This window comes from Geotrypetes seraphini, chromosome 1, assembly GCF_902459505.1.
Source record: "Geotrypetes seraphini chromosome 1, aGeoSer1.1, whole genome shotgun sequence".
Lineage (NCBI taxonomy): Eukaryota > Metazoa > Chordata > Amphibia > Gymnophiona > Dermophiidae > Geotrypetes > Geotrypetes seraphini.
Genome location: NC_047084.1, coordinates 547,400,663 through 547,423,580, shown reverse-complemented (window position 1 = coordinate 547,423,580; position 22,918 = coordinate 547,400,663). Strand labels below are relative to the sequence as shown.

Genomic DNA, 22,918 nt, shown 5'->3' with positions numbered 1-22,918 from the left:
AAATCTTTTCCAGAGAAGGGAAAATGGTAAAACTAGAGAGCACAAATTGAGGTCGTGGGATGGTAGACTTAGGAGTAATGTTAGGAAATTATTTTTTACGAAGATGGTGGTTAATATCTGGAATGCCCTCTAAGGGAAGTAGTAGAGAGGAAAACGGTGACAGAATTCAAATTGGCGTGGAATAAACACAGTGGATATCTAATTAGAAAATAAATAATATAAATTGAAGAATTAAGGCTGGTTGGTACTTAGCAGACTTGCAAAGTCTGTGTACGTATATGGCAATTCGGTGTAGGAATGGCTGGGGAGGGCATCAATTGGAATTCCATTGATTTGAAACATGAGAACGTTGCTAACCAGACTTGAAACATGAAACATTGCTAGCCAGATTTTATTTTATTTATCCCACAAACTACGAGATGGTTGGATAGGCTGGAGTGAGCTACGATGGCAACTCCAGTAGTTGGAACCTAAGAACAGTACCTGGTGGGCTTTACAATCTATGACCCTTCTTCTTTTCTTTGCTTCTCTTGGTTTCTCTCCCTTTCCTCTTTTTATTCTCTTGTCCACCCACCCTTCTGGTTTGTTCCTTTACCCTCCCCTTTTATTTTATGATGTATCTGTAATTCATATTCCCCTTTTAAGTTAATACTGGAAAAGTATGAATGAAATGCCACCTAAAAAATGGTAACCATTGAGGGGGTAATATGTTAAACAAGAAGACCCAAGATTGAGGGAAGGTAGTGAGAGAATTAATGTGATGAAATGGTGATTGGAACTGATGACTTGGGAAGTAAGTGTGTGATCAGTTGTAGTTGGGATGGGGGCAAGTAAGACTGAGTAATGGGAACTGTGAGGAGTGGTTGAAAAGTGAACGCTGAATGAGGGAACAAGGAGCAGGCATGTTATGCAGCACTTTTGATCCAAATTAAAATTAGATAAGGAACATATATTTGTACTTTTAATTAATTGGTAGATGTAGTAATATGATTTTGTTATAATTTATATTAAGACAATTTAGAGTTTCTAGTTTTAATTATTACTTGAGGATGATAGGCAGCAGTTAATGCATTTTTTAAAAATGAAAACTCAAATCCATTACATCTTGAAAAAAAAGTATTGAAAACCACAATTCAATTTTTCACTCACTTTCCCATCTTCAAAAAGAGTCATATATAAGAGACTGTATTTGTGATCTTGAAAACAGAATAAAACTATTGATCTCGGGGTCCTACAATGAAAATTAAATGAGATACTATAAATGAAAAGCTATGCAATACGTGTTCACTTTTATTTGCAATTTTTGTTTTGTGAGCCAAGTTTGTAAACTAATCTATTTTCAAATATATTCAGATAGTCGAAGAGATGAGCCTTCTCTACTGTTGGTCCTGAAATGGGGAGGAGAACTGACCCCTGCAGGCAGGGTCCAGGCTGAAGAACTTGGCAGAGCCTTCAGGTGTATGTACCCAGGAGGACAAGGTAATGGGGCTTTTTCCTAAAATATAAAAATAAGCGTTAATGAGCTGGCCTTGTAGCTCTGGCAAGGTTCAACATCTTCCAATGCAGAAGACCTGGTTTCTACTCACTGGTAGCCTTGGGTTTGGGGGTATTGCTCCTCAAGGTTCATCTAAGCATCCATCCCGACACCACGATGCTCTCAATCTAACAGACCAGATGAGACATAATTCAGACTTATCTCAATGATCAGATTCTGACTACTCTGACTTGTCTGCAGAGGAATCTTATAGCATACTGTCAGATCCTTCTCCACCACCTCCTTGCTGAAGATCTCCACCAGAAAATCTGTCTTTTACAAAATATAGTATATAAGACAGATGGACTAGGCTCTTTTCATATATGGAATCAGAGGCAGAGCCTAGAGCAGAATTAATGGATACTTTAGATTACAAAGAGTGGCCAAGAGATTGCATAAAACGTAACATAACACAAATTTTTATTTATATATTGCAAATGTCTTTCGGTTCTATGCGGTTTACAAAAGAGGTGGACTGACCATTTGTCAGTGAGCTACAATAGAACATTGGCATTGACAAGTTAACAGTAATTAGCTCCACAATTTAATTAAAAAAAGTCATTATTCAAAACTGTGAAGCACTGCTCTTAAGAATTGCCATACTGGGACAGACTGAAGGTCCATCAAGCCTAGCATCCTTTTTCCAACAGTGGCCAACCCAGGTCCCAAGTAGCTCCATCCAAGCTTGTACAGGATCCAATCTTGCCCAGGGTTTGACAGACCCCAATTACAACATCAGTCCTTGGTGGTAGAATCTGCTTTAAAGAAGGCACATAGTTCCAGAACTTACGCAAGCACTCCACCTGGAAGAGAAGGTAGAACACTCAACAAGTTTGGTTGCAGGTTATTCCAAAGCTTCATGTTTACCTCAAGATTTTAAATGACTTTTATATGATTTTTTAATTGAAGTCCTTTATTCAAAAGCTATCTTTTATCAGCAATACATTCCTTCAGACCTTCTAAATACCTTTCAGCACATCTCCAATGACCTACTTGAAACACAAAAGTACTTGGTACTTTCTAGATTTTACACCTTTGAAATTATTTCTTGTACCTCAGTAGTTGCCATTGCCGTGCACAGGCAAGTGTGACTCAGAATATCCAGCCTCAGTGCTAACGTACAAGATTAGCTTTCCAGTATTCACTGCATGTGAGATGACTTTTTGGCGATTGCATAGAGGAGGCAACACAGAAAATTTTAAAGCATGAGGACTGTATGACTACTTTATAATCTTCCAAGTCTACTTAGACTCAGCCCTCAAGAAAATACACATCTACTTCTAGACATCCCACCTACTATTCCAAATGTAGATATACTCAACCTTCCTCCTCTTCTCCTATTCCTTCTTAAAGACGCCCAGACAACAAAGAACACAAAAATCCCAGTCATAACCGTAGTCTAAACAGGAGCAATCTCTTTGACTCCTTACTAGAGAGCATTGCCCACATTCCTCAACTCTTACCTCGGACTCTTCCCATTGCAGGCCGGCTTCCCACTTCCTACACTAATGGATACTAATAACATCAGATCGCCGGGTCCTTCAAGTGGTGAGTCAGGGCTATGCCCTACGTTTCATACAAATCCTCCCAATTCCTCCTCCAAGAGAGTTGAGTTTCAACTCCCAGCAGAAGACCCTTCTTCACCAGGTGCTCTCAGCCCTCCTCCACCTCAATGCCATGGAACAAGTTCCCCAGCAAAAGAGGTTTCTACTCCAAATATTTCCTCATACCGAAAATGACCGGAGGTCCTCCATCCAGTTCTGAACCTCCGTGCTCTCAACAAATACTTGGTGAAGGTGAAATTTTGCATGGTCTCTCTGGGAACAGTGTTACCACTGTTAGAGAAGAATGATTGACTTTTTTCTCTAGATCTCAAAGAAGCCTATATGCACATTCCCATTCTCCCAACCTACAGGAAATATCTTCACTTTCGAGTGGGAAAACACCACATCCAGTACAAAGTACTATCATTTGGACTGGCATCAGCACACAGAGTATTCACAAAACGCTTAGTGGTAGTGGCTGCAATCTTCCGCTCATAACTGGCATCAACACACAGAGTATTCACAAAACACTTAGTGGTAGTGGCTGCAATCTTCCGCTCATGCAGCTTTCATGTGTTCCCATATCTAAATGACTGGTTGGTCAAGGTCCCAACACTATAAAAAGCTCATCTGGCCATGAATTCAAAGGAACTACAGAAAGGCAAGGGAGGCTTACTTCAGCTAATAAAACAGTCTTTATTTAAATAAATGGTCCCAACAAGAATCCTAGTTTCAGCGTGTAAAACAATGCTTTCCTCAGGGGACACTAAATAAACAAATAAAACACAAATAAAAAACATGTATAAGTTAACATTCGTACTAAAATTCTAAAGCATATAATGAATAAGTTATGGTAATTGTTAGGACATATATTATACCCAATGAATGGCATGCACATATTAAATGAAACAATGAATAAAGACATAATCGCTAAAGACACATGATGACAGCAATGAGACTTAGAATAAACCAGGGGTGCCCAACGCGTCGATCGTGATCGACCAGTAGCTCAGGAAGGCAACTCGAGTCGATCGCACTCGTGTTGCCGTCCTGATCTACGGGCCGATCAGCCTTCCTCTCCAGTGTTCTCCCTAGGGCCTTTTAGCTGGGCGGTCCGCCCAGCTGTCATCTGCCGCTGCTGAACATTAAAAAAAACCCCAAAAAAACCGGCTTGGAGATTTCAGCCCCTAGCGAACTTATGCTCCGGGCTCTAATGTGTGCGTGCAGGCTTCTCTTCTCTTCCCTCCGAAACCGGAAGTTATGTCCGGGGGGGGAGGGGGAGAAGGGAAGCCTGCACGCACATGTTGAGAGCCCTGAAGCAAGCGTTCGCTACGGGCTAATGCGGGAGACAGGTTAGTGAAGCATTTGTTCTTGTTCCTGCCGGGTCCTGCCTACTTTCTGTTTCCGCGAAGGCAGGACCCGGCAGCATTTCCCCCAATAGGTTGATCACGATCTTGGGCTGATCAGCCTTCCTCTTCCCGACGGCAGAATTGACGTCGGGGAGAGGAATGCTGGTTGGCCGAAGCAGGGAGAGCTTGGGGCCTGTTATTGGTGGCGTTTGGGTCCTGGTCCCCGATGGTAATGGCAGTGGCAGTGGCTTGGGGGAGGGCAGGGAGAAAGAAAGAAAAAGGGCAGGCAGGGAGACAGAAGGAAAGAAGAGAAACAGAAAAAAATGAAAGGGAGGCAGAGAGAAAGAAAGGGCAGGGAAGAGGAAGGAAAAGTTGGGGGAAGGAATGAGGTCTGGAGGAGAAGAAGCATATAGGCTAAAAGAAGGGAAGAAAGATTGTATGCATAGTCAGAAGAAGAAAGTGCAACCAGAGACTCATGAAATCACCAGACAAGGTAGGGAAAATGATTTTATTTTAAATTTAGTGATCAAAATGTGTCTGAATTTATATCTGCTGTCTATATTTTACACTAAGGTCCCTTTTTACTAAACCGCAATAGAGGTTTTTAGCGCAGGGAGCCTATGAGTGTCGAGAGCAGCGCTGGGCATTCAGCGCAGCTCCCTGCGCTAAAAACTGCTATCGTGGTTTAGTAAAAAGGGAGGGAGTATATTTGTCTATTTTTGTATGGTTGTTACTGAGGTGATAGTGCTTAGAGTCATCTGCTTTGACCTCTTTGAAAAACCCTGGAATAGGAATGATGATTAACATTTTCTATGCATACAGTGTGCTTTGTGGGTTTTTTTTTATTTTATTGTTGGTAGATCATTTTGACTTGGTCATTTAAAAAGTAGCTCGCAAGCCCAAAAAGTGTGGGCACCCCTGGAATAAACCATGTTTATGAGACATGCAATGAATGTGAGACTATTAGTTGTTAGCTAAGAGCTAAGAACTTAGAAAATACCACAACTAAGAGCTTAGAAAATACCAAAAATGAGGCTAAACAGCTAGGCCCATATACAACAGATACATGAAATATCTTGAGAACTGGCATGTTGTACAGGAAGAGCTATATAAAGGACAGAAACAATTGAGGAACCAAGGCAATGATAACTGGCTCAGTGATGATCTGAATTGGGTAGACTGAACAGAATGTATCACAAAGGAGTGAATGTAGAAATACAGATAGAAACTGAAACCGACATGGACAGCTAAATGCAAGGGAACAGAGTGGAATGTTAGAAATACCTGGTATAAAATTGCTGTAAAACACACTGAAAAAAATTATAACATAGTAGTACCAATTAGGAATAAAAAATAAAAATTATAAATATATATACAAAAAAGCAAACAGAAAAAATATCCATAGTCATTACCTGAATGGTGTAGGAAAAATGTTCTCCAAGCTTGTGAGGAAAGTGAAGGCGAGGAGTTCTTTCTTTGTTTGCATGCATGAATTCAACGGTGCATCTCCTAGAGCTTCTCAGATTTGCAGTTAGTTAGGAGAAATACCATTTACAACACAGTCAAACTCTGGAATTCATTGGAGTACTTCTGAACACAACTCAAGCTCATGCTTTTCTATCACAACAGAGGCTCCAAACTTTGAACCAGAAAGTTTCTGCTCTCCAGAAAGTCTCTGCTCTCCAGCACATTACCACATGTCAAATGATGTGTCTCCTCAGCCATATGGCATCCACGATTCAAGTGATTCCATTTGCCTATCTACATCTCAGGGATCCTCAGAGGACACTCTCGACCCAATGGTCTCAAGCCACCAGAGCACTCCCAACACTTATGAGTGACCTCAGATCTTTGTCAGTCTCATCAGCAGTGGTTATCACTGGCCAATCTTTCCAGAGGCCTTCTTTTCCAGACTCCACCACACAAAAATATATTAACAAATGTTTCCGTGCTTGGCTGGGGAGCCCACCTCAATAGCCTCCATACACAGGGCAGCTGGAATCTTCACAAGAAAACTCTCCACATAAACCTCCTCAAATTACTGGCAATCCACAATGCTCTATTCTAAGATCACCTCATCAATCAAGTACTACTCATTCGAACAGACAGCCATGTACGACGTGAACAAAGGAGGGCCAGAGTCTCTTTGCCAAGAAGCAATTCATATCTGGTTTTGAGTGACTTCTCGCAATATATTTCTCAAAGCAGTTTATCTCGTAGGAAAACAAAATATTTTAGCGGACAAGTTAAGCATACTCCTAAACCTCATGAATGATCACTCAGCTCAACTGTGTTACATTAGACATTCAAAGATTGGTGGACTATAGAGGTGAATTTCTTTGCATCCCCCACAACAACAAACTAGGAGCCCGATGCCTTTCTTCTTGACTGGCGAGACAAGTTTCTTTATGCTTTACCTCCAATTCCTCTAGTTGGGAAAATTTTACTCAAAATTTACCAAGAACAGTTCACTATGGTTTCCTCTACCCCTGCAAGTCAGTATGCAGGAACCAATCATGCTTCTTCCCAACATTTCTGATACAGAGCAAGGGCTCTCTCCTCCATCCTAATCTACGTTCATTAACTCTCACAGCATGGTGTCTCTCTCCCATTGATTAAATGCTTTTCTACTATCTATGCAAGTGTCAACCATTATGGAAGCTTCTAGAAAACCTTTACACGGTGTTGCTACTGTTTTAAGTGGATCCATTAACACAGTATGGTATACTCTCAAATCTCTGGATCCAATCACTTGTCCTTTTCCATATGTATTGGACTGTCTTCTCCAACTTTTCTAATTCTGGCTCAAAACTACTTCAGTTAGGGTTCACCTCAGTGCTATAAGTACTTTTCATACATTTCTGGATATAAAACGTTTATCTGTACATCTTCTGTTTTCCACCTCCTGTGACTTGTGATCTCAGCTTTATCCTTTATATTCTGATGAAGCCTCCCTTTGAACCACTTGTGTCTTCATCTCTTAAACATCTCACTTGGAAAATAGTATTGCTCATATCTGCACACCGAGTCAGTGAGCTTCAAGCACTGTTTCAGAGCCACCTTATACAACATTCTACCGTGATAGGGCAGTTTTTCGCAATCATCCCAAGTTCCTCCTGAAGGTCATCTCAGAATTCACCTTAACCAGTCTATAGACCTTCCTGTCTTTTTTTTTCCCCCAAGACACACTCTCACCTGGGTGAAGCTGCACTCCACACATTGGACTGTAAATGTGCACTGGCTTATTACTTGGATCAAACTAAACCTCACAGAACTTCCACTCAGCTGTTCCAGTCATTTGATTCTAACATACTTGAAGCTCCAGTCACCAAGAGAACCCATCTCTACATGGATGGCGGATTGCATCTCCTTTTGCTATGCTCGGGCTAGGCTGACACTTTTGCTATGCTCGGGCTAGGCATATAAAGTTCGAGCAATGACAATTTCAGTAGCCCATCTACGTTCTGATCCCATTGAGGACATCTGTAAAGCAGCCACCTGGTCCTCAGTTCATTACCTCACATCTCACTAATATTTGGAGAATTTTTTTTTTCCAGACTGGATAGTTGGTTTGGCCAAGCATTTCTACAAAGTTCATTCTATATTTAGATGCTAACTTCCCTCCAACCCTGTTGGTTATGCTAGCGCATGATAGTTGTCAATAACCCTTTTTTCAGAGGCATGATCCTGGTAGCTAGGAAGTTCCACATATGAGAATATAGGGCTTGCTTGTCCTTGGATAAAGTGAAGTTTCTTACCTATAGCAGGCAGATATTTGCACAACCCTCCTATCTCCCCTAGTTGACTTCTTAGCTTTGTTACTGAACTAATGGTCCTATGAGCAGGCTTTGGGCAGGAAAACACAGATGCATGCCTGGTGTGGGCAGTCTTCAAGTTTTACAGTAACAGTGCACTTGTTGACTGTCTGTACTAGCGCTTTGTGGATGATGTCACCCACATGTAAGAACATTTGCCTTCTGTCCTTGGATAATACCTGCTACAGGTGAGTAAGTATGATTCACTTACCTGTAGTAGGTGTTCATAAGGACAGCAGGCCAAAATATTTTCATATGCCCTCCCACCTCCCCTTGGGGTTATATTCTGTCAGCTATGTTATAGGACTGAGGTACCTGTGCTCACACTTCAGGCAGGAAGGCGCTCACACCCTCGCAGTAGGCACTGTTTTGAAGCTTTTGCTTACATTTATGCTAGCAAGCTCTGTACCAGGCTCCATTGGATAATGTCACTTAGCTGGAATCCCAAACAAATGGAACAAACCAAACTGCTGGAACAGAAAAATTATCCTGTACCTGCTATGTGCATGTAGTATTATAAAAATTAAAACAAGTAATATAATAATAATAATCATAGTTTATTTTCTTGTATACCGCCCAGCCAGTAGTTCTAGGCCAGCGATGGCGAACCTATGGCACGCGTGCCAGCTGTGGCACGCGGAGGCCTTGCAGCTGGCACGCGGGAAGGTCCGCAATAGAGAGATACACGGGACGCCCCCTAGGGTCGCGGGGATCCCGTGGGGACGCCTCCAAGGGTCGCGGGGTTCCTGCGGGGCTGGATGTACTAAGTCACGCGGCTTTTCTCCCTACCTGCTCTGCTTGCAGCACAGAGCCGAACGGAAGTCTTCCCGACGTCAGCGCTGACGTCGGAGAGGAGGGAGGGCTTAAACAAAGCCCTCCCTCCCTCCCTCCGACGTCAGCGCTGACGTCGGGAAGACTTCCGTTCGGCTCTGTGCTGCAGGCAGGGTAAGTAAGGAGGAGTTGCCTCGCGACTCCAGTGGCTACCAAGGGAGGGGGGCGGTCCGCCCCGTCCCAGGTGCAGCACAGCCGGCCAGGTCCCCTTACTTTTGTGGCGCTTTCCCGACCGACCGACAACAGCCCTGGTCCGACAAACCTCCCTGCCCTTAACCGCGAATCTAAATTACCTTCTTACAGCAGCTGTAAGAAGGAAATTTAGATTTGCGGTTAAGGGCAGGGAGATTTGTCAGACCGGGACTGTTGTCGGTCGGTCGGTCGGGAAAGCGCCACAAAAGTAAGGGGACCTGGCCGGCTGTGCTGCACCCAGGGTGGGAGAGAAGGAGGGGGGAGAAGGACGCTGAAAGCACTGGGGAAGACAAAGGGGTGGAGAAGGACGCTGAAAGGCCATGGGGGAGACGGGGGAAGACACTGAATGCATTTGTGGAAGACAGAAGGGGGAGAAGGACGCTGACAGGACATGGGGAAGAGGGGGGGGGAGAAGGACGCTGAAAGCACATGGGGAAGACAGAGAGGGAGAAGGACGCTGAAAGGCCATGGGGAAGACGGGGTGGGGGGGGGGGAAGGACACTGAAAGCATTTGTGGAAGACAGAAGGGGGAGAAGGACGCTGACAGGACATGGGGAAGAGGGGGGGAGAAGGACGCTGAAAGCACATGGGGAAGACAGAGAGGGAGAAGGACGCTGAAAGGCCATGGGGAAGACGGGGGGTGGAGAAGGATGCTGAAAAGCCATGGGGAAGACAGAGTGGGGAGAAGGACGCTGACAGGACATGGGGAAGATGGGGGGGAGAAGGACGCTGAAAGGAAATGGGGAAGAGAGAGTGGGGAGAAGACGCTGGCAGGGAAGAAGACAGAGATGCCAGACTATGGGGGGAGCGGAGGGAAGAAGATGGGTGCCAGACCAATTTGGAAGGGGGGAGAAAGGGAGAGACACAGTAACAGAGCAAATGGAAGACGCAGAAGGAAGAGAGACAGTGGATGGAAGGAACTCAATGAGAACATGAGAAAAGCAGAAACCAGGCAACAAAGGTAGGAAAAGAATTCTATTTCTTTTTTCTTTTTTTTTGCTTCAGGATAAAGTAGTATATTAGTTGTGTTGATAAAAATTTATAAACAAAAGAGGCTCTGGTAGAAACCCGTTTGTAAAGTGTGTATTCTTCCCAATTAATATTTCCAAATTAATAAAGTCTTTTTGCTTATTTGTAAATGGGTTTCTACCAGAGCCTTTAATTCAGTAGCATAATTAAATGAAATAACTATTTCTGAAGTTTATAGGGACGGGCGGGGACAGAGGGGATTCCTCGCGGGGACGGGTGGGGACGGAGGGATTCCTCACGGGGACGGGTGGGGACGGGTGAGACTTTGGCGGGGACGGGTGGGATTTCTGTCCCCGCGCAACTCTCTAGTCCGCAATTAAGATATGCGGCGCGGCGGGAGGCGAGTGTGCCGGTGTCTGCTTTGCAGCTCACCTGGCAACAGGGCCGGACTGGCCATTGGGAGGACCGGCCATTGTCCCGGTGGGCCGCGGCCCATCCTCCTGTGCTGGCTGCAGTCCTGTGAGTGGATGTTTAGCCTGCCTGTCTTCCCCTTAGTATCCTATGAGCCAGGCAGTGTGTGAGGGGGAAGTGGGGGGAGGAAGAGAAGCTTCACACTGAGTCTGTCACAGGAACTCAGTGAGGCTGTAGTGTGACTCCACATGTGACATCTGTAATCAGGAACAGTTCCTAGTGCTCCCATGCTAGAGAGGTGAGGATATGGGGAGATGTTAATGTGTCTAATAATGTGCTCCTCTGTAAAAACCTCTGTATCTTCCATGGGGGACATGCTAAATTCGAGGAAATAAAAAAGCTGCTTATGATGATTGCATAGAGAAGTTCAGTAAGCTGAGAGGAGGGCTGGGCTCTCTGTGAACAACCAACACACTAATCCTCTGCGCTGTACCTTATGGAAAACTCAATATAGCAAAAAACAGTAAAGTGTATATGTGGCCCTTCACAGTGCTTTTGTAAACATCATAATAAAATAACAAAGGCTCCAATAATGAAAAATAAAAGTCCTTTTCCCATACACTCAGGTTGCACAAGTCCGGTTTTCACCCGGACAGTATATTTTTTGACCAAAACGGATGTCTACAATTAGTAAAATTCCCCAATCACATATTTTTTTATATGGGGACGGATTTGTATACAGCACTTCATTAGATTTTTTTTATTATACAAATTTTATCTTTTTGTAGACTTGAAGTCTTGAACAAAGAAAATGAGTACAGCAAAAAAAGCAAAAACAGATAGTGGAAGACCATTCCAAGAGGCCTGGACAGAGACATATGGAGTGATTGAACACAGTGGGAAAGCATTGTGTATTATGTGTAATGTGTCTCTCACATCAAGTGTCAAACGTCACTTTGAGACCAACCATAACAGTGTTGCTGAACTTGGTTTAGCTCAAAGAAAAGAGTTCCTTGTAGGAAAATTAAAGAAATATCACTCCCAGTCTCTTAGTTTTAGCAACTATCTTTCAAAAACTAATCATCTTACAGTTTCCAGCTTTCAAATTTCACTGTGCATGGCAAAACATGGTAAGCCCCTCTCTGATGGAGATTTTATCAAAAAGGCAATTTTGGCTGGGAGTAATTCACTCTTCCATGATTTCCAAAACAAGGATAAAATTGTGCAGCGCATCTCTGAGATGCCGCTAAGCAGAAATACTGCAAAAGATAGGGTTCTGCGAATGGCTGCTGATGTTAGTCAACAGTTTACTTGCGACTTACAAAAAGCACCCTTCTACTCCATGTGCTTGGATGAAAGTACAGATATTACTAACCATGCAAGACTAACGCTCATTTTGCGTTATGCTACTAGTGACATCATGAGAGAAGAGCTGGTAAAACTGCTGTCTTTGCCTGGAAGAACACAAGGGATAGATATCCACAATGCTGTGATGGAGGCTTTTTCATCACTAGACATAAGTCCAGAAAAAGTGGTTTCAGTTGCTAGCGATGGAGCACCTAGCATGGTGGGGACAACATCAGGATTCATTCATTTCTTTGCTAAGGAAGCAAAATATCCACTGATTCAATTTCACTGCATAATACATCAAGAGGCTCTCTGCGCTAAAGAAAGCAGCAAAAAACTTGACGATGTCCTCAAAGATGTAACAAAAATGGTGAACTTCATCATGGCGCGTGCTCTTTATTTTTGACAATTTCCAGCCCTTCTTGATGAGGTTCAGGCACAATATAACACTTTACTGATGTACAATAATGTCCGGTGGCTGAGCAGAGGACGAGTGTTAGAGAGATTTGTGGCCTGCTTGGAAGAAGTTAGGCTATTTATGAACGAAAAGGGGAAGACTATCCTCAACTCACCAATATGGCCTGGCTTACCAACCTCATGTTCTTTACAGATTTTACTAACCACTTTAATGTACTAAACAAAAAATTACAAGGCATGGGAAAAACAGCAGAAAGCATGTTTAGTGACATCAAAGCTTTTGAGAGAAAATTGCATGTTTTTGAAAAAGACCTTGAGAGTGGACAGCTAAAATATTTTCCCAACCTAAAAATACATTTGGATAATTCTACAACATTTGTGGACAGTCATAAAAAACACCAGGAAATCCACAAAAGCATATTCCACCATTGTAGCCGAAGCAAAGGAGAATTTTAGTAAAAGATTTTCTCAGTTCCGTAAGATGGAGACAACCCTTTCATTTATAACTTCCCCAGAAAAGTCCACATTTGAAGATCTTGATCTTTCCTGCTTACAGTGGTTGGATATTCAAAATTTGGAAATGGAGCTACTGGAATTTCAAGAAAGCTCTATCTGGAAAAGTAAATTCAATGACCTGCGTGCGGCTCTTGAACGTATTGAGTGTGAAAGGGTGACAAATGAAATCACTGATAGCAGTTCTGAAAATGAAATCCTAAAAGCGTGGAATTCTCTGCCATACAATTTTAAGTCCATGAAAGCACTTGGGATTGCTCTTCTTACTTTGTTTGGGTCATCCTATGCTTGTGAGCAGCTGTTTTCGGCTTTGAATCATATAAAATCTGATGCTAGAAACAGATTAACGGATGACATGAGTGCTGCATGTGTTGCTCTGCAATTAACGCACTATGAGCTAAGGATTGACAAGTTATCAGCATGCATGCAACAACAAAAATCACATTAATTTTTTTCAGAGCATGCCCAATGCATATGTTTACATGAAGCAGTGTTTTCAGTTTGCAGTTAAGACACTTTCTAAGTTATTTAAATATTATTTAAAGATGTTATTTAAAAAAGGGACTTTACATGGCCCTGTTGTATTCCAATCTGGAATTTCCAATAAAAACGGTTGGTTTAATTGAAAGCTCTTTTGTTTTCTTTACATCATATTATTAGAAATGTAATGATTTAACTATTTTCTAATTTGATTGTAAATTTTACAAAAAAACATGTATAGACTCTTTGGGAATACACACCGAGTCTTGACACAGTTAACAGTTTTAAGAAGTTTATCTTTTTTTTTACTCAGGATACATTTGACATGTTATGTGAATAATACATTTAAAATATATTGTGTAACTGAATCAAATTCTTCCTAAATTCATTAAATTGAATGAAATCATTAAAACATTATAAATTGCCAATAAATTGAAATGAAAACCAAAGGATTGTGAATCAAATTGATTCTCTGACAATACAAAGATTCCAATCTTTACATAGTTCAGGCAACTTTATAAAGAGTTTTTAGATACTAAAATCTTGTTATTAAGGTTTAATTGACGTGCTGGCACTTTGAGGAAATTCTTTGGTTTTGTGCGGCAGTTTGGGCACTCGGACTCAAAAAGGTTAGCCATCACTGTTCTAGGCAGTTCACAACAGGAGAATACTAAGACATTTCAGCACATGTTACAGTTTCATAGAACACACTATCTACGTACAATCTAAAATTATATAATAAAAGTAATACAATTGTTAAAAACATTCAAGTACAATGTTAAAAATTATTTATAAATTAAAACATACTATGATAATAAGAATAGAAACAAAAGACCTCATTTAAATATATCAAACTTAATATTCTTATTTGTCAAATAAATAGGTCTTTAATGATTTCCTAAATGTGAAGTAAGAATTAGATTGAACAAGCATCAGACTTAGCCAGGAGTTCATCTTCCCAGCTTGATACTCCAAAGTCCTGTTTAAAAAGGTCTTAAAATGACAGGCCTTTGGAGTAGAGTTGATGAACTTTCCAGAATTTCTAGTTCCTTTTGTTGAATAAGAAAGTTTCAGATAAGGGGACGAATATGAGGGAGATAATCCAAAAAGCACCTTATAACAAATGCATCTGAACTTAAAAAGCACTCTGGCCCCAAAAGGCAACTAATGCAACTTGGTATAAAAAGGGCTAACATGATCATACTTTATAAGATTAAAAATCAGGCGAACTGTCCTTCTGTAGATAAAGTCCACATGACCCATCCAGTCCACCCATCTGCAGTAACCACTATCTCTTCCTCTCTCTAAGAGATCCCATGTGCCTATCCCACACTTTCTTGAATTCAGACAGTCCTACATCAATATCACTGATAAGAATGTTTAAAAGAACAGGCCCAAGAACAGAACCTTGAGGCACACCACTGGTAATATCCCTTTCCTCAGAGCGATCTCCATTGATCACTACTTTCTTTCGTCTTCCACTCCAGTAGTTCCTGACTCAGATCAAGGGCATTCAATTTATTTATTAGACATCTGTGTGGAACAATGTCCAAGGCTTTTTCTAAAATCTAAATACACCACATCTAGTGCACTCCCTCTATCCAATTCTCTGGTCATCCAGTGAAAGAAATTGATCAGATTTGTCTGACAAGTCCTACCTCTAGTAAATCCATGTTGCCTCCAGTCCTGTAACCATTGGATTCCAGAAACTTGACCATTCTTTAGCAACTTTCCAGACCGGCATAGATTAATCTTACAGGCGGGTTATATCTCATCATGAACAGCAGGTGGAGACTGAGACAAAACTTTGGAATAGTACATATCAGGTGTCTCCCCCCTAATTACCTGTCTTCTCTTAGTCTCCAGCAGGTGTTGGTGAGCTGTACCCATCTCCCTTAGTAGGACTGTTGGAATTTGTTTAGAGCTCTTTGTCCCCTTTTTGCTGCTGGATTGAGCTTGGGTGGACCCGGTTTGGGGGTCCGTCTGTCCTCGGGGGGGGAGGGATGTCAATCCTGGCAGGTCGTATGCTAAGTCCCTCCCCCACTTTCCTCCACCTCCCCCACATTTTTTAGAGGTGCCTCAACAGTAAGCCTTACCACCCTGATTGGAGAGCCAAGTGGGATCTGTTCTGTAACAACAACAAAAAAAAAATCCCTAAGATAGTGCCAGTCTGAAGGGTTGCTTTCCCTTTAAATTTAATGTAAATTACTATATTTTTAACTAATCAGCACTTTTATTTAAGCTAGGTCGCGTATGGAGCAGTGGGCACTTCTCAGGGGAAGAAGTACTCAGTTTGTTCCAGACGCGAGGCACTTGTGTCCGGCCTGTGTAGACGTTGTGCAGGCGAGCCTCGTTGACAGCGTGTGCCGGCTGCCAGGGCTTCCTGCCGAAAGTACCTCACGAGCCGGCAACTGACTGTGGGAAGGCCTGGTCTTCCCCAGCTGCTCATGGAGCAAACTTTAACCACCTCTCTTCCTCCCCCGGTCTTTCCCTTTCCCCCCCCTCAATCCAACGTACTTCCTTTCCTCCGGCTTCTCCTTCCCCTCTCGGTACTCTCCTGTAACTGAAACTGATTACCATTATACTTGACAATTAATTCTCTGTATCTTCGCTGTATATGTACATTGTGAACCGCTCTGAACTGTTTGTGATATTGCGGTATACAAAAATAAAGTTATTATTATTATTATTATTATTTCCTCAGTGGTGAAGGAAAAAGGATTCCCTTACCGCCATAGTGGCTGGAGATTCCCTCACAGCTGCTTCTTTAACAGCTGATGCCAGCTTGCCTGCTTTAGCAGATGGGACAGTTCAGGCTTCCCAGCCGCTACAGACCATGGAGGGGTTATTTTTGGCAGGAACTTTGCCATTTTTGCCTAACAAACCCTCCATTTGCTCTGCCACCTCAGGTGACCTTCCCCCTATCTTGGAAAAACAGGGGCAGGTTTCTGCTGGGTCCCCTGTTCGGGCAGGGGGTCCCATGGGGCCACTTGGGTTTTCCACTGATATATTTTTTGCTTTGTGCAGAGCTTATTTTCAGGCAGCTGGGGGGTTTTGTGGTTGGCCCAGGGGTCGCGCGTTGTCTAGGTCACTCAGCTCAGGGCACATGGTCCATGGAGGAGCCATTCTGGTCCATCAATGATCTGTAGACCAGAGCCGTCCATCTGGCGCTGTTAGTCTTCCGTTCCTTCTTGACGGACAAGTCAGTCAGGGTTCTGTTGGACAATGCCACAGCGGTGGCCTATGTCAATCGTCAGGGGGGCACCAAGAGCAGTCAGGTGGCACAGGAGATAGCTCTGCTCATAGTTGCATCTTCAGGACATCTCAGCCTCCCACATAGCCAAAGTGGAGAATGTTCTAGCGGACTTCCTCAGTCGTCATATGCTAGATCCCGGAGAGTGGTGTCTAATCCACGTGGCCTTTCAGTTGATAGTGCAGTCTTGGGGTCAGCTCCTCATGGACCTGATGGCCACGGGTGTGAATGCCAAAACACCCCGCTTCTTCAGTCATTGCAGAGACAGTCAGGCTGAGGGTCTGGAAGCTCTGGTTCAACCATGACCAACAGAAGGGCTGTTGTATGTGTTCCCTCCATGGCCATTAGTGGGCAGAGTTCTACTCCATATTGTTTATCATCTGGGCTTGGTGGTTCTGGTGGCTCTGGATTGGCCCAGATTGCTGTGGTATGAGGATCTGGTGCGTCATCTGGTGGTGGATTCTCTTCCTCTGCCTCTTTCGCCCAATCTTCTGACTCAGGGCCCCATTCCCATGTTCGATCCAGGTCCCTTTTGTCTTACGGCTTGGCTCTTGAAAGGGAATGCCTAGGTAAGAAGGGATAATCAGATAAAGTGCTCTCCACTCTCTTGGGATCCCAGAGGCTTTCTACTTGGGCTTATTTGCGGGTTTGGCATATATTTGAGGCGTGGTATACTGTGCAGGGAGTGGTTTCTTTTCACGCTTCCCTGTCTAACATCTTTGAATTCTTGCAGGATGGCCTGGACACGGGCCTGGCTTGGTCTTCTCTGTGGGTTCAGCTGGTGGCTTTGTCAGCCTTTCATGGGTTGTTATGAGGGCAGCGTCTGACTGCCATTCCTGATGTCGTTCACTTCTTGCGGGTGACCAAATTGCTCAAGCCTCCCGTGCGATCGTCTGTTTCCTCTTGGGATTTGAATCTGATTTTGTCCGGGCTGGTGCGCCCCCCTTTTGAGCCTTTGGGTGCCTGCTCATTGAAGGACCTTACTCTTAAGGCGGTCTTCTTGGTGGCTATTACTTCTGCTAGACGTGTTTCGGAGCTGCAGGCTCTGTCTTGCAGGTCTCCCGTCCTGGAGTTTTCTAGGGAGTGGGTCGTGTTGAGGCCTGTTCCTTCCTTTCTGCCAAAGGTAGTTTCTCCTTTTCATGTCAATCAGTCTGTGGTTCTCCCGGTCCTGGGTAGTTGGACAGGTTCTTCTGAGCAGAAACAGTTGTGCAAAATGGATGTTGGTCAGATCCTTCGAGTCTACTTGCGGTGAACCCAGGAGATCAGGAAATCAGATCATCTTTTTATCCTTTTAGCGTGTCCTCGTAGGGGGGATGGCGCTTCCAAGGCTATCATTGTGCGCTGGATCAAGGAGACTATTGCTTCCGCTTATCTTCTTCAGAAAAAGACTGTTCCAGAATTTCTCAAGGTTCATTCCACTCAGGCTCAGGCAGCTTCTTGGGCTGAGTCTTCGCTGGTGCCTCCAGTGGATATTTGTAAGGCGGTGGACTAGTCTTCTCTACATTCCTTTATCAGACACTACTGTGTGGCAGTTCAGGCGTGTTGGGACGTGGTGTTCTGGTGTCAGCCCTTCGAGGGTCCCACCCATGATGGGGACTGCTTTGGTATGTCCTGCATATAAGATTAACCTATACCAGTCTGGAGAGTTGCTAAAGAAGGAAAAATTAGGTTCTTACCTGCTTATTTACTTTCTTTTAGCCCATCCAGACCGGCATAGGACCCCATCCTGTCTATTGTCATGTTGTTCTTGCATGCAGATTTTGATTTTTCAGCGGGTTCTAGTATTTTTCTAGGGCGGGAGATCTAAGAACAGCTGTTGTGGCTCAGCTGGCATAGCTGACAAGCTGTGGGGACCTTTGGAATTTGCATTTGTTCCTTTGCATTTTCCAACAGCGTTCCTGTTTTTATTAGTTGATACTCCTGTTCGGAGTCCTTTTTTTTCTGGTTGTAGTTCTTAGTTCTTCTTGGCTATTGTACTATTCCAAAGGTTTGTCTCAGTCTCTACCTGCTGGTCATGATGAGATATAACCCACTTGTAAGATTAACCTATGCCATTCTGGAGAGGCTAAAAGAAAGTAAATTAGCAGTAATTTCTCCTTCTCTGTTTTAAGTGTTTCCATTAATTTGCTTACCGGCCTATAATTCCCTACTTCTTCCTTACTTCCACTTTTGTGGAGAAGGGACCACATCCGCCCTTCTCCAGTCCTCGGATATATGCATGTTTGATGCATGCTGTTCTATTAAATTAATGTGTATTCAGCACTGTTAATACTAATCATATTTCTTTTATGGCTGTTAGTTTTAACTATAATCACTTGAATTTGTTTTTGTAAATATTTGTGAAATGAGATAGCAAAGCACTTAGGTTTGCCTTTATATTTGACAGGAGATTATGCAGGATTTCCAGGATGTGGTTTGCTTAGATTGCATAGTACCTACAGGCATGATCTTAAAATCTATGCTTCTGATGAGGGGCGGGTCCAGATGACTGCTGCAGCTTTTGCAAAGGTATCTATTTATATGAGTATCCTTATATAATGAATATAGTTCAAACTATTGATACTACATTTGAAAATGGGGATGGTATTTGGACACATGGTAGACATGGAAGGGGCTATATGGACACTGAGGGAAGATGCAAGTCATAGGGGAGAATAGGAACATGGAAGGGAGATGCTGGACTTGGGTCCCATAGGAATATGAAGGATGGGATAAGGACAGAGTGGTGATGTGGAATGCAGGTAGATGGACATTGGATAAATGCTAGACAGGAAAGTATAGGAGATGGAGAAAGGAGATGCTGAGTATGGGGAAAGTTAGGTAAAAAGAGATGAGATGGATGGTGAGCATGGAGAAAGAATAAATGTTAAATGGGTAGGATACCCTGGTGAGTGAGTTAAGAGAAAACAGAGGGAAAACAAAACCAAAGCCTGAGCCAAACACAATTTAAAAAATGAAATAACCAGACAACAAAAGGTTGAAAAAATTATTTTATTTTCTATTTTGTGATTAGAATATGTCAGACTTGAAATGTGTATCCTGCTAGAGCTGGTTTTAGACATGGCTGGGGCCTGGGGCAGAAATTTAAGAGAGGACCCCAAAGCCCACTATCAGGCTATGCTGTCTTCAGCTTCCAGCAGGCTTAGGGCTCTTTCTGGCTAGGGCACAGTTGCCCTAGTTGCATTTCCCCTAACACCATCCCTGGCATCTTTATAGTTTGGACAGTATTGATGGATTTCTTTGGCTGTTGTTTTTTTCCAATTCTTTATTCTTTTTTAAAACTTACAATAAGTGTAACAGCAAATACATCATTTTATACTCAAATAGCACACTTAATATTCAATTAATGTCCATTACAGAATTAATCCCCCTTCCCCCTAATCAATCACAATTTTCAACACGTAAAAATCTATCATGAACCTCATATCTATGTACCAAAAATCCTTATCATACCGGAACCCTCCCTTCCCCCTCCCGGATGTGCATTTTTAAAGGGAAAAAGAAAAAAATCCCCAATATTTAGACATTGCAATATTTTGTTAATGGCTCCCAAGTCTCTTGAAATTTCTTAAAATACCCTTTCTGGAGGGGTGAGGGGGAGGGATTGTACAATTGGAGAGAGGGTAAAATGAATTAAGAAGAATAGTGTTGGGAGGGAGGGTGGGTTATGGGTTTATATATATATATATACAATTGTTATTATCTTGATGGATTTATCAAGTGTTGTTTTTGAGCCTATTTATGATTTTTCTTGTACACTTGTTGAATGATTAAAAAGGAATAAAGAATTTTAAAAAAAATACCCTTTCTGAGTGGCTAATGCTCTTTCCATTTTATACATATGACACAAGGAATTCCACCAAAAACTATAGTTAAGCCTCTTCTAATCTATCCAATTGCTCGTAATTTGTTGTATGGCCTCTCCTATCATAATTAATAAAAGCCTGTTTTTCTTGGATGATATTTGGCTTTTAGCTCTCATTGACATGCCAAATAACATAGTATCATAAGACAATGCCACTGGATTTTCCAATAAACAATTTATTTGGACCCATATTGATTTCCAAAAAGCCAAAATAAATGGACAATAGAACAATAAATGATCTAAAGTCCCTGCTTTGAGATGACAATGCCAACATCTATTTGACTTAGAGCTATCCAACTTTTGTAAACGAACTGGGGTCCATAATGCTCTATGTAACAGAAAAAACCACGTTTGTCTCAGATGCCGACACTGTACATCTCATCCTCCAAGTCCAAATTTGTGACCATTGAGACACAGAAATTTGGTGCTTTATCTCAATGCTCCAAATGTCCCTCAGACCAGTTTTTGGTTTCTTATTCATAAATCCAGATATCAATTTATACCATTGTGCAGCCTGGTGTCCCAGGAAGTCCACCTGAAAGCATAAGAACTCCAAACTCTATTGATTATTAAGATTTTTCCATTCAGGGAACTCCGCCTGAATAGCATGCTTCAGTTGCAACCATCTATAACTTTGTGATTTATCAAGACCAAATTTATGTTGCAACTGTGAAAAATCAAGCATTTTACCATTAGATATAACATCATCTGGAATCCGTATACTTGCCATCATCCAATGCTTCCAGATGACCTTAAATCTGCCAATTTTAATCTTGATTTATGTATTGGAATAGATGTTAAATTATTGATATATTTTAAGGTTTTCCATGTATCTACTAATATTCTGTTTTCTTTATATAATCTAGGCATTTTGATACAGAAGAAACATGAGTCGCCATAACCATAACCAATCTGTGATATTTTCAATGAGCTCTGGGAGGACCCAGTACATACCCTGGCGCAAAATACAGGATTGATGATACCTATAAAAATTGGAAAAATTTACCCCTCCCTCTGTAATTGGCTTTTGTAGAGATACTAACGCAATTCTAGCAATTTTACCCAGCCAAATAAATTTTGTAAGAATACTATTTAACTTTTTATAAAAGGACCCTTGAAAAGAACTGGTAATATACCGATTTGATAACAAATCACAGGCAAAATCATCATTTTAATAGTTTGAACTCTCCCCCACCAAGAAAGATGTAAAGGATTCCATTGCTCACACATTTCTGTTACCTTCTATAATAAAAATTTTTCATTCACTTTCATTGTTTCTTCCAGTGCGTTTTTTATCCAAATGCCTAAATATTTTATTCCATCTTCTTTCCATAGAAAGGGGAATGTTTCAAATAAACCTTTTGTACAATGGACATTAAGTGGAAGAACTTCTGATTTACTCCAATTTATCTTGTAACCTGAAAACTTTCAAAATTGTTCTATTAAGTCAAGTAAGCATGGAATGGTTGTTTCAGGATTTCTCAAATGAAGCAGTATATCATCTGCATAAGCAGAGACCTTATATTCCCAATCTGAATAAGGAATACCCTGTATCTCCTTCGCCTGCTGAATAGCTAATAACAAGGGTTCTAATACAATATCAAAAAGCAAAGGAGACAAGGGACTTCTTTGGTTTTATACTAAATGCAAGATGTGACTTCTTGGTATTTTGGTTTAATTTATGTTTGTTATTTTTGGTCAGCTATTATGTGTTTGGCATTTGTGTTCTATGTGTATCCAAGATATTCTGTTAGTATGGGTTTTCTATGTAGCATTCTGTAGTAAGTTGGCTTGTTTAGTTTTCCTGAGGGTGGAGGGGGACAGGGGTTATGTTTATCCTTGTTCTGTATTGTTAGTGATTTATAAAATGACAGTTATACAGAATATTAGTTCTTTATAAACTCAATAAAATTATTTAAATATAAAATAACTGTTTTGAGGCCTGTGTCGATGGAATCAACTGAGCTTGCGGGAATGGGAACAGACTTTGTCTGTGTGTCATTCTATAGGTGCTTCCACTTTGTTTAAAGAATTTTAGAGGGGAGGAAATGATTAAATTACTATGTAGACTGAAGAAAATGGTGGTCATATTGTACCTCTGTGATAAGTAACACTTAATACATTAAAGGTTCAGCTGTATTTTCATCTATTTTGTAATATGAATAAAGTCAAAACTTCTAATCAAGTTGTTTGGAGTGGCTGAAAACAGTTTTATTTTCTCATTAAATTAAGTTTTGGTATTTTAATTAGAGAAAAAGTGAAAATTTTAACTGATTGTTTTTAAGGTAATTTGGTAATTTGAATAATACAGCATTTACTGGGTTTTTTAAAATCTTTATGCATACAGTCTGGACTTATACATAAGTACATAGTTTAATAAACTGATAAAATATATGGT

At 41.7% G+C, this 22,918-nt stretch overlaps 1 protein-coding gene across 10 annotated transcripts in view; it reads left to right on the top strand.

Moving 5' to 3' along the window:
- The window catches only part of PPIP5K2 (diphosphoinositol pentakisphosphate kinase 2), a 501,817-nt gene that overhangs the window by 232,162 nt on the left and 246,737 nt on the right, over positions 1-22,918 (top strand). For 9 of the 10 annotated variants that reach the window (XM_033929168.1, XM_033929165.1, XM_033929175.1 and 6 more), the window contains 2 exons: positions 1,354-1,479; positions 19,042-19,163. In XM_033929168.1, coding sequence (XP_033785059.1) covers positions 1,354-1,479; positions 19,042-19,163 — 248 coding nt within the window. The remainder of the gene's footprint in view (positions 1-1,353; positions 1,480-19,041; positions 19,164-22,918) is intronic. The other variant, XM_033929166.1, reaches the window with a different exon arrangement.